At 33.2% G+C, this 13,396-nt stretch overlaps 1 protein-coding gene across 4 annotated transcripts in view; it reads left to right on the plus strand.

Annotated features, from left to right (window-relative positions):
• Window positions 1–13,396, plus strand: part of LOC140440990 (uncharacterized) — a 141,497-nt gene that overhangs the window by 112,442 nt on the left and 15,659 nt on the right. For 3 of the 4 annotated variants that reach the window (XM_072531356.1, XM_072531357.1, XM_072531359.1), the window contains 4 exons: window positions 3,615–3,689; window positions 3,790–3,926; window positions 4,077–4,214; window positions 7,329–7,533. In XM_072531356.1, coding sequence (XP_072387457.1) covers window positions 3,615–3,689; window positions 3,790–3,926; window positions 4,077–4,214; window positions 7,329–7,533 — 555 coding nt within the window. The remainder of the gene's footprint in view (window positions 1–3,614; window positions 3,690–3,789; window positions 3,927–4,076; window positions 4,215–7,328; window positions 7,534–13,396) is intronic. The other variant, XM_072531358.1, reaches the window with a different exon arrangement.

A 13,396-nucleotide genomic window follows, 5' to 3' on the forward strand; every position in this document is an offset into this window, starting at 1 on the left:
CGTTATTTTAGATTTAAAACCTAGCGCCATCTAGGAAAGAAGAGCTGAACTACTTACATTTGACATTTTATTCATATTTTGTTCTTAAAATGATAGGTTCAATTAAAAATACTAACAATATTAATTGCATATATTAATACATATTAATTACATAGAAACCTAATTAATACTACGAATATTTATTATTATTTTTTTCGCAAAATTGATAAAAATCTTGGTTGCTATAATTTAAAGATAAGATTTATTTAGCAAAATAATTTAAAGCATTATTTTAGTTATGTTTTCTCAAGAGTGAGAAAAAAGAAACGTAAGCGCCAAAGATATAAATACACCATCGCAAGGAAAATTAATCCAAGGAAGCAATAGAGTTTTCACTAAAAATATAGTTTTTAAAAATGTTTTGTAAGATTCTTCTTCTTTTTGTTATTAAAATAAGTTGTTAGTTGTTACAAATGAATAAATCAATGATTTGAAGTAATTTTTATTTTACATGTTCGTTTTATTCTTGCATATGATCTGCATTTCGTGCGTGCTACATACAAAGTACAGCGAACTTGCTCATGTGACTGGGTTTACTCCCTTGAATGGGTTTACTCTTACTCTAAATTAAGAAATTATTGGAGAAGGATATGAGGAATTTACTCCCTTTTACCAGAAAAATTTGAGAAAGTAAGAAAAAATTGGAGAGAGTCACACAAAATTGAGTGGGGTGACTGTAAATGGCATCGGCAGCCCATACTGCCTCCAAAATCCTTTACCAACCTTAAACCACCAAGTGTTCAAAGAGACATCGATCTCAGAATTCGTTAAACTTCAGAGACTTCGCTGGGCTGGTCATGTAATAAGAATGGAGACAGAAAGATTGCCGAAAAGAGCCATAGATAGTAAAATGCAGGGCGCAAGACCAAAAGGAAGGCCACGGAAAAATGGGAGGATAAAGTGGCAGCGGACGCGCAAAATTTGTTAGACGTGAGAACCTGGAGAAGATCGGCGCGGGACCGACAAGGTTGGAGGCATAGTTTGGAGGAGGCCAAGGCCCGATTTGGGCTGTAGCGCCATTGGAGAGAGAGAGAGAGAGAGAGAAAACAATATATTAAAGCCAGAATTGTAACCAAATTAAAAGATAACTGGGCACTATCAGAGGCAGCTAAACTTATAACATAAGCAGAACCACAGTTTTTTTAGTAATAAAAAATGGAGGGAACAAGAAACTCTCGAAAGAAAGCGAGGGTCTGGAAGACCAAAACTATACTAAATTTATGTATGTAAAAATAAAATTAATATTTTGTAATGTCTCCATCAGTATTGATAATAGCTTGTAGTTTTCGGTCCATATACGTGAAAGGAACTATGAAATTGTCTTCTTCAGAGAGCTCTTCCCAAACCTGTTGTATACCGTGCCACAGCTCTTCAGCATTTTGAGGTATAAAATAACGCCAATACAACCGTTTTATAATAACCTCCCACACATTCTCGATTGGGTTTAAATCTGGACTGTAGCTGGGACATGGTAAGGGTCGATGTTTTTATTCTGGAGCCACTGGTTCATTATATTTGCAGTGTAAACAATACAATTATCTTGTTGGAGGATAAAATTCATTTCTGGATACAACTGTTCCACACTGGAAAACATGATGTTTTCTAGAATATTCAGATAAGTCTGCCCAACAAACCTAATACGCCATACCATTCCCTTTCCTCTAGATGAAATCCATCCCAATACATTGGCGCTAAAATAACCATCTGCTCGATATCTATCAACATATAAAGGATTAAATGTATTATTATCTGGTCTATAAACTTCAATTTTACCCTTTTTAGAAGATTGAAAATTTTTCTCGTCTGTAAATATCACCCTGTCCTAAAAATCTTGATTTTGTAGCTGATGGTTTAAAACAAATATAAGTCTTGATTGCTTCTGTTGTGGTGTAAGACCTTATTTTTTGCTGCAGTTCGGTACCTTAGACGCGTTGCTTTAATTCTGCGCCAAGTTGTTGTCTATCTTCCAGGAAACTGTGACATAATTCTTGCAGTTTTCGCATCTTCAAAAGGATTCTATTCTAATCTCTTCAAAAGCTTACGATCTTAATGAGCGGTAGATATTTTTGGTCGTCCAGAACCTTGCTTTCTTTCGAGAGTTTCTTGTTCTCTCCATCTTTTATTAATATTAAAAACTGTTGGTCTGCTTACGTTAAAACGGTTCGCTACGGCAGATAGTGACCAACCATCTTCTAATTTAGTTACAATTCTTGCTTTTAGTTCTTTGCTAGCATGTGGAGCCATTTTTTTGAGTTGAACAGCTAGTTGAAGAGCTATCTGAAGGACAATTTCATAGTTCCTTTCACGCAGAGAAATGCTTTCTCCTTTATCAATGCCGATGGAGATATTGCAAAATATTAATTTTATTCATAGATACCTAAATTTAGTATAGTTTTGGTCTTCCAGACCCTCGTTAATGTTTTAACACTTAGTTCATTAAAGTCTTTATTAAATTTATATATATATATATTATATAATATATAATATATATTCTTACACTTATCACTAAAAACTAGAACACAACTACTTTCGTAGTTTATCGTAGTTGAAACTACTAGAAAAATACTTATTAGAAAAACATGTTTACAGTTTAGGCATGAGTCATATTTATCGTAACAATAGAAAAACTTGGTTCTACTTATGCTAAAAAATTTGTCTGCACGTGATAGTGCTCAGTTATCCCTTAGGCTTTTTTTTCTTAATAATACTAAAAATAATAAAAACAACTTTATTTTTTGTAAAAACTATCATTTATATACTCTATAAAATGCAGGAATTCATAATAATATCAAAATTTAGACCATAATAATAGTTATTACATTTTATGAATTAACATATAATGTATGTAATCAATTGTTTGTTGTGTATTTTATTATTTGTCTGTCATAATAAATATTTATATAACGTCAGACCAATTATTAAATACACTGCTCAAAATGATCAAATCTTACTAAGAGTCGTATCAGTTTTTTTAGGAACCAGCTGTACATCACAAATTCAACCATTTTACATTATTAGGTCTTATTTAAATTTTTTTTAGTAACAATACATGATTTCAAAGTACAAGATATTAAAATTGCAAATATCCTGCTACCATCAGAGATAACTAATTAACATAAAAGAAGCTAAAAACCTTTTTGTGACTAAACGACATCTCAAATGCGATTCATATCCATCTGTCTGTAAATGTTGAACTTCTAGCTTCTTTTTAGACAAGTTCCTAAAGCCTGAAAAGACGGTACAATAATTCCCATAGTGCAATATAAACCACTGTATAACTTAATGAAAAAAATATGTTATAATTAGAATTGCCTCACAAAGTAAAATAAATTTTAAGTCAGTCGCTTGTGTCTGCTTTTTTATGTTATCAATTAACACTTTTACATAACAACTGCTAATTTTGAGAATAAAAGTAAGAAAACTTGTAAAACTGTCAAAAATATATAGCTGTCAAGTATGTCAAACTACCAGCTTATGTGAAAAATTGTCAACCGTTACACAGCCATCTATAATCACTTTGTTCCGATGTCCACGACGACAATGTTAATTTTACACTGGCGTCTCTTTGGTTTCAGATAAACTGACTGCCGAAAACGGACAGGTCGATATGCCTTTTTTCGCTACAGAGGAAGGTCGATATTTAGCCTCATGTGAGTCTCATAAGTTATACCAGAGGGTTGCAATAAGGGTTTGCGTCATTATTTCGAGCGTTGTTTATATTTTAAACTTTCACTAATTCGTTGTTTTTAGCTTTGGGGGATCCGCTAATCAAGGGGTTGACTGAAGTTGCCAATAAACGTCCCGACGATCCCATTGCCTACCTAGCACAGTATTTGTATAACTTTGCGAACAACAGAAACAGTATTAAATCCAGGGGAAAGACACAGGTAATTGATAATTTTTGTTTTTATTTAAATTGGCTTGTAGGTGACAATTATGAGCTCAGCAGGTTTTGCTCAGCAAATGAATGAATAACAGCGAAATATAGTAACCTCATCATGAAGTTAAATAATTCAATAAATATTTTTATATTATAGGAGGAACCCCAACATATTATAACAGGCTCTCCTACTGATGGAGATAACAATAATGCAATACCTGCAACCATAGATGTCGTCACTGTAGATCCCAACAATGATCAAGAAGACGAATCAGCTTTTAGTCCTACTAGTAGAGTAAGTAATATATATATATATATATATATATATATATATATATATATATATATATATATATATATATATATATATATATATATATATATATATATATATATATATATATATATATATATATATATATGTTCGGATAAGTTTCCGCGGTCAGATAAATGAAAATTACTGAGTTCTCGGGAAGAACCGCGTTGAGAATTTAAAACTCGACGTTTCGGCACCCATTTTGGAGCCATTATCAAGAGTGATACGGTTCGGTTCGAGTTCGGGGTCTCAATCTGCCTACTCCCCTCACTCGAGACGTACCAGTATCGTGTTCTATATTGCAAGAACTGTCTCTCGGCACTGAGGTCTCAATCTGCCTACTCCTCAGTGTCGAGTGACAACCGGTCTTACCCTGTGTGGCTGCTTTTATACTCGCTGTATGCACGGGAACGGTATGCGATGACGTGGTCTGAACTGACGTGACCTGAGCGGTGTGGGCGGGAGGTCGCTGAAGCAGGGGTCGCCATGTTGCCGGCAATCGTTTCGCGTCATCGCGCGTGTTCAAGCTGTTAGGCCGTTTTTCAATTTCGATAGCTTCACGAATGATTCTCGCTTTTAATGAGCGGACGGGAGCGATGGTTTTTGCTTTTTCGAAATCTATTTTGTGGCCTGTCTGAATATGATGTTGGGCTAGGGCTGAAGTGGTATCGGAATGTTTGACTGATAGAGAATGTTCGTAAATACGGTTATGGATTCGTCGGTTTGTCTGTCCTACGTATGTACGTGGGCAACTGGAACAAGGTATCTCGTAGACACCATGGTCTTCATTGGGGATTTGGACTTTTACGGATCTGACGAGATTGGACAATTTGGAGTGAGTGGTGAAGATGGTTTTGATTTTAAGAGGGATAAGAGTTCTACTGATCTTGTCAGTGACACCTTTAATGAAAGGTAGAAAGATTTTGGATTGATCCGGCGGCAAGGTTTCTTTTTTGGATGGAATGGGGTTTAGAAGTTTTTGAATGCTTCTATTGATTTGGGTTTTGTGGTAGCCGTTTTGTAGGAGTGTTTGTCTTATTTAATTGATTTCGGATGACCTGTGATTGTTGTCGCTAAGTCTTATGGAACGGGAAATAAGAGTGTTGATGACTGAATTAAATTGGGCGGGCGGGATGATGATGTGACTGGGCATTGACATAGCGGTTTGTATGAGTGGGTTTCCGGTACACGGAATAGGAAAAACTTTGAGGTGGATTTTTCTGAATAAGAACATCAAGGAATGGCAAAGATGCTTCAGACTCAACTTCCATCGTGAATTGAATGCTGGGATGTATTCCATTCAGGTGGGAGAGGAAGAGATCTAATGCGTCTTTACCATGGGGCCAAATGACAAAGGTGTCATCAACGTACCATAACCAGCAGGTGGGTTTGAGATTTGACGAGGACAAGGCTACTGTTTCGAAATGTTCCATGTATATATCTGCTATTACGGGAGAGAGGGGCGATCCCATTGGGGCACCTTTGATTTGACAATAGAAATGATTTTGGAACGTGAAATATGTATTAGACATGCAGTGTTTTATAAGAGATAATGTGTCTTGGGGAATTTGATGTTTAGAGTCCAAGATGGAAATGGTTTCATCGATGGGAATGTTGGTGAATAAAGAAACAATGTCAAAACTGACTAGTATGTCTGAGGGTGAAATAGAAAAGTTTTTCAGAAGATCAATGAAATGAAAAGAGTTTTTGACAAAGGACGAGGCGTTTTCGGCTAATGGTTGTAAGGATGAAGCGAGATGTTTTCCCAATTTCTGAGTGGGACAGTTGTATGCACTGACGGTGGGCTTAGGGGAACATTGGGCTTATGGATTTTTGGAAGGCCGTATATCTTTGGAATTCGGGATGATTTTTCTCTGGGTATAAGAGATTTTTTGAGGTCTGGAGGTAGAGTAGACTTATTTATAATGGATTTGGTCGTTTTTTCTAGATATGTGGTTGGATCATTTGGGACATGTTTGTATTCTGTGGAATTCAGAAGTTCGGACATTTTGTCGAAATAGTTAGAAGAGTTGAGAATGACGGTGGCATTACCTTTGTCGGCCGGAAGGATGACGATGTCAGGGTTGTTGTAAAGTTCGTTGATTGCACGTCTTTCTGAAAGACTGATATTTGAAGGTGGGGGTTTGGAAGTACGGAGAATTCTGGCGACATCTTGTCTGGCAACTTCGGCTTGGTCGGAAGGAAGATGGGAAATAGCTTCTTCTTATGAAAATATTATATCCCTCCAGCACCCCCTTTGAATTATAAGCACCCCCGCGAAAATTTTAAATAACAAAGGGGGTCGTATGGCACCTTGTTAAAAGGGAATTTTAGTCCTCTGTTCAGCAATTTAAAGTTTTTTAAGTTTGGTAGAAAATTGATTTTAAAGATGTAAAATTTTGATAATGTCTCTATCACAAAACTTTAGGTTGAATGAAGATAATAATGTCACATACTATTTAGAATGTACTTTTCAATGTACTTTACAATTAAATTTAATGTTCAAAATGACCACCATTCACTTCTTGACAATAACCGAGGCGATTTTGGAATTTTCGTACAACGTTTTGAACGAATTCTGGGGTTATTTTGGTAATTTCTTCCGTTACCCTATCTTTTAAATCAGCAATACTGTTTGGTCTATTAAAATATATTTTAGATTTTAAATAATTCCATAAGAAGTAATCGAGAGAAGTCAAATCGGGGGATCTAGCCGGTCATTCGATCGTTCAATGTCTTCCAATCCTCCTATTGGGAAAAACCTCGTTTAAATAATGTATACGTGCAAAATGCGGTGGAACTTATAACAATGAATTTTTTCACTTTTTATGATTGTGAAAAAATATAAGCTTTTTACGTGATCGTAGATCGAAAATCGATGATTTTTTCACAGATTAACTGGAGTGCGGTACAAAACTGGAAAATCCGAACTAAAAGTTAAAAAGAATCTACAACAAATTATAAAGGTCAGCAAACATGGACTGTATCCCGTCTTGAGTATCTCGGGCTGCACCAATGAAACCATGAAAAGCAGGAGATTTTATTGATACTAGAGAAAAACTAATCAAACAATAATCTATATATCTGTTTTAGGACGAACACGGTCAAAGCATGCTCCACTTTGCTGCTGCAAGATCGCACGGTCGTAACGCGTTGTTTCAACTTTTGAAAGAAACTGAAATTAACGTGGCATATCGCGATGAGCTGTATAGAACTGCTAGAGATATCAGCATCCAAGCAAATTTGCCTGACAACACCGAAGAGATCGATAGATATGTGTTACATATTGCTACCAAAGGTAAGGAGGATTTTTTTATTAAATTTTGTAAAATATTTATTTGTAGTTTGTAATTTAGTTTTTGTCTCATTATATCAGTATCCATGAATTGTGAAGACTAGAGGACCATAAGCCTAATTAGCCCTAGATTTGTGCGCCCTAAAGTTTTCAAATGTATATATATATATATATATATATATATATATATATATATATATATATATATATATATATATATATATATATATATATATATATATATAGTAAACTCTTAAATATTGGGGAAATCTGCAAGAAATACTCTAATGTGTATCAATTGTTTCGCCGAACGTTTTCGCCAAAGAGAATTAATTTGGCTTCTTCAGGGCTGAAAGAGAATAAATTATAATTAGCTACCATATATTATCTATTAAAACATTATTGATCTTACCGTAACTTAGAATTGTAGAGTTAGAATATTAAAAAACTTTGCTAGTAACATAGTGGTGTTTTTTGTTACTATGTGCAAAAAAAGTTTTTTATAAGAATTGAAATGTATGGTAGCTTCGAACTTGACACGTAAAGGCTTACCCAAGGTTAATCGAAAAACCCAATGCAACTACATTTAAAAGGAGGTAATTCTTTGAAATGTCGGCAATAACTAAATTTTGATTTTAAATAGTTAAAAGTGAGGTTCTGTTTAAGCCAGAACGCAAGCGCTGACAACTTCATTATAATTGGTATGAATCTTTATGTCGTTAAGGTTCATTGGTAAAAAACGAATAAATTTAAATCCCAGTAAAGGGAAATATTATTTTGATTTTCTTTATTTAATTATATTATTGTTCATGTATTATTGAATCTTATTGAGACGTATCTAAGAAAAGCAAGGGAATGTTATATATTTTTTGTTAATGAAAATTAATTATAAAGGTATGTTAGTTGTTAATGGATATATCAGTCAAATTAGTAATCTGTGATATAGTATTGTTCTTGGTATCTGATTTAAGTAACAGGTGGTATATATCGCTTAGATTCTTGATGTCACTCTTAACATTAATGGAGAAATCGTTAAGAAAAATATAGGACATTTCAATGAACTCTCTTTTAGATTTATTGTTCTCACGGTGGAGAATTGTGGTGTTGGTATAGTCCATGAGATGACCAGTGGAATGGACATGTTTGGCTAATGCACAACGGTCAGGGTGAAGTCGAGAATCACTTTTGTGTAATGTAATACGTGATTTCAATAATTGAGATGTTTGACCGATGTAGGAATTGTTGCAAGAGAGACATGGAATGTTGTAGACAATATTACTAAGCCTATCTATGGGAGTCTTATCTTTTATCTTAGAATAAAGATTATTAATTGTTAGGGCTGATCTACAAGCTACATTAAGTTTAATGTTGTTATTATTATTGCCAAAGCTATTTTCAACACTTTTCAGAATCCTTGTTAACCCCGGAGTGATATCTTTGAAATATGGTAATGAAAAATATTTGTTTATAGGAGTATCAGAGACTGGGTTCCCACTTAAGACATCAGGATCAGCATTGTTAGTCGCGAAGGAAGGTGAAATATCTTCGTCATGGATAGTATTAAACAAAATCTTATTAACTAATGGTGTTGGATAAGCGTTTGAAATAAAAAGTTTCTGTAGGATTTGTAAGTTTTTTGTATGAAATGAAGGATCTGATAGTTTTGTTACTCTATTTTTCATCTGTTTGATTAAGTTGACTTTGGTAGAATTATTATGGTATGAGTTGTAGTTAAGGTATCTACCAGAATGGGTCGGTTTTTGATACCAATCTATTTTGATGTTGTTGGTTTCCCTGATCATCCTTATGTCGAGAAAGGGGACGGACCAATTACCATCTTCCCTCTCTATAGTGAACTGGATGTAGGGGTCATAACCATTAAAAGTGTCTAATAGTTCATCAACCTTGTCATTGGGTATAGCCAAAATGATATCATCAACATATTTTTTAATAAATGGAATATTAAAGGATAGTAAAGGAATGACTGAGTCTAATACATAATCCATAACGTAAGTTGCAATGATAGGAGAAATCTTAGCTCCCATAGGGGTACCGAAAGTTTGTTGATAGAATTTATCATTAAATGAGAAGTAAGTGTTATTAAAGAGAAATTCGACGATGCTGATGAATCTGTCGTAAGACATGGAACAACAACCTCTAATACGGTCCCAGTTGATCTCTATTGATGTCAAACATATTCCTAGATGAACATTGCTGAATAAGGATACAACGTCAAGGCTAACGAGGACATAATTTGATGGAAGTATGTAGCCATTATATTTATTTACCATCTCAAAAGAATCTTTAATGTAATAGGTAGATACCTTAACTACAACTCATACCATAATAATTCTACCAAAGTCAACTTAATCAAACAGATGAAAAATAGAGTAACAAAACTATCAGATCCTTCATTTCATACAAAAAACTTACAAATCCTACAGAAACTTTTTATTTCAAACGCTTATCCAACACCATTAGTTAATAAGATTTTGTTTAATACTATCCATGACGAAGATATTTCACCTTCCTTCGCGACTAACAATGCTGATCCTGATGTCTTAAGTGGGAACCCAGTCTCTGATACTCCTATAAACAAATATTTTTCATTACCATATTTCAAAGATATCACTCCGGGGTTAACAAGGATTCTGAAAAGTGTTGAAAATAGCTTTGGCAATAATAATAACAACATTAAACTTAATGTAGCTTGTAGATCAGCCCTAACAATTAATAATCTTTATTCTAAGATAAAAGATAAGACTCCCATAGATAGGCTTAGTAATATTGTCTACAACATTCCATGTCTCTCTTGCAACAATTCCTACATCGGTCAAACATCTCAATTATTGAAATCACGTATTACATTACACAAAAGTGATTCTCGACTTCACCCTGACCGTTGTGCATTAGCCAAACATGTCCATTCCACTGGTCATCTCATGGACTATACCAACACCACAATTCTCCACCGTGAGAACAATAAATCTAAAAGAGAGTTCATTGAAATGTCCTATATTTTTCTTAACGATTTCTCCATTAATGTTAAGAGTGACATCAAGAATCTAAGCGATATATACCACCTGTTACTTAAATCAGATACCAAGAACAATACTATATCACAGATTACTAATTTGACTGATATATCCATTAACAACTAACATACCTTTATAATTAATTTTCATTAACAAAAAATATATAACATTCCCTTGCTTTTCTTAGATACGTCTCAATAAGATTCAATAATACATGAACAATAATATAATTAAATAAAGAAAATCAAAATAATATTTCCCTTTACTGGGATTTAAATTTATTCGTTTTTTACCAATGAACCTTAACGACATAAAGATTCATACCAATTATAATGAAGTTGTCAGCGCTTGCGTTCTGGCTTAAACAGAACCTCACTTTTAACTATTTAAAATCAAAATTTAGTTATTGCCGACATTTCAAAGAATTACCTCCTTTTAAATGTAGTTGCATTGGGTTTTTCGATTAACCTTGGGTAAGCCTTTACGTGTCAAGTTCGAAGCTACCATACATTTCAATTCTTATAAAAAACTTTTTTTGCACATAGTAACAAAAAACACCACTATGTTACTAGCAAAGTTTTTTAATATTCTAACTCTACAATTCTAAGTTACGGTAAGATCAATAATGTTTTAATAGATAATATATGGTAGCTAATTATAATTTATTCTCTTTCAGCCCTGAAGAAGCCAAATTAATTCTCTTTGGCGAAAACGTTCGGCGAAACAATTGATACACATTAGAGTATTTCTTGCAGATTTCCCCAATATTTAAGAGTTTACTATTTAACTAATCTGCAAAGATTAAATTTCTTTTCTATATATATATATATATATATATATATATATATAAATATATAATAATAATAATAATAAATTGCCTTTATTTAGTCTGTAAAAATTTGCAAACAAGAGATACATGAGGCGAAGTCTAGCTAGAGCTACTCCACTTAACCTCAAGTTTACAAAATCAGTTTGAAATAAGTAGAACATGAAAAAAAAATTATTTATAAATTGACATAAATAATAATATAATATTGAAATGGTAGAAATAGTCATGTGGCTACTAGAAAAATAAGATAAAGAAAATAATTTGTGATGTTATGTGATAAATGATATTAATGATAAATAAAAACAAAAAAAAATTCTAAAAATTCTAATGGTAACAATTACGACAACAATATACTATATAATAATAATAACGTTACTGCGATTGTAGTAAAAATTTCTTATAATGCCGCTTCATGAAATCAAGAGATTTACCTCTTAAATTTTTTGTTAAACTATTAAACACTAAAACAGCATTGTAAGTAAACGATCGCTGGAAAATAGCTAGTCTATATCTTGGCAGCATAAGACTATGAGGATATCTCAGATCCAGATTATGAGCGTCTTCACGAAATACTAATTTGTTCCTTAAATAAATAGGATTTGACGACGAAATAATTCGATATATCAATGAGACGAGGTGATATTTGTATAAATTATCTATTGTTAGCCATTTAAGTTCTTTAATTTTGCATGATACACGATCATATTTTCTTATGCCAAAAACAAATCTGCAACAATTATTTTGAATTTTTTGCAACCTCAATTTCGTAACTTGATCTAAGCAAGGGTAAAATACCAAGAGCCCATAATTAAGAATTGACATAACCATAGTTTCACAAAGTAACTTACGCAATTTAAAGTTTAAAATGCCTTTGCTTCTATACAGTTGACGCATAACTAAATAGCACTTTTTTACTAAAAGGGTGACATGCTCTTGAAAACGTAGCGTAGTCATATATGACTCCTAAGTTTCTGCAACTATTAACATTTTTTAGAGGTTCATTTTTTATAATTAGTTTTAAGTTATCCTGAACAGTGGCTTTATAATTTTTTGAACAATATAACAAAGAATTACATTTTTTAGCATTCAGTTTAAGATTATGTCTAGTGGAGTAAGTACAAATAGATTCCAAATCCTGATTTATTTTTTGTGACGCTTGATTTACAGAGTTAGGTTCAAAAGAGAAATACAGTTGTGTGTCATCTGCAAAAGAGTGCAATTTCAGATTATTTAAAGATTTATACAGGTCGGATATATATATTGAAAAAAGAAGAGGACCAAGAACCGAACCCTGAATTGACAGATGCAAATTCTGATGAACTATTATCGATTATGACCTTCTGATAACGATTTACCAAATAAAATTTGAAAAACTGTAAGGAGGTATCATCAAATCCAAAATATTTCAATTTAGCACACAGAAGAGCGTGATCAATAGTGTCGAAGGCTTTAGAAAAATCAAGCAAGATGACTGAGGTTGCTTTTCCTTCATCAAATGATCGAAGTATATTATCGGTTAAGTCAAGAAGCAGGGTCGTTGTACTAAACTCTTTTCTAAAGCCTGATTGTATACACGTAACTACATTATTTCTGAAAATATAATCGTATATCTGTTTATAGATAACCTTTTCTAAAATTTTTGACAGTCCCGGTAGGATGCTTATTGGGCGAAGATCATTAAGTGATTCAGGTTTATTTGATTTGGGCAGTGGTTTTACCAAAGCGTATTTCCAAGTGTCCGGAAAATAACCTACCTCCAAACAACAATTTATAATGTGCGTAATATAAGGAGCAGTAATAGAAAGGGAGAGTTGTAGCATCTTTGCAGAAATATTATCACATCCAACAGCTTCCGATTTTAACCCCAATATAAGTGATTTAATTTCATCAATAGTGGCCATTTTAAACGAGAAAATAATATCTGGGTTGAAAATATTTGACTGATACCATTGGGTTGTCTCAGGACAACAATTTACAGGGCTAAAGACAGATGTAAAATAAT

Source organism: Diabrotica undecimpunctata, chromosome 5 (assembly GCF_040954645.1).
Source record: "Diabrotica undecimpunctata isolate CICGRU chromosome 5, icDiaUnde3, whole genome shotgun sequence".
NCBI lineage: Eukaryota > Metazoa > Arthropoda > Insecta > Coleoptera > Chrysomelidae > Diabrotica > Diabrotica undecimpunctata.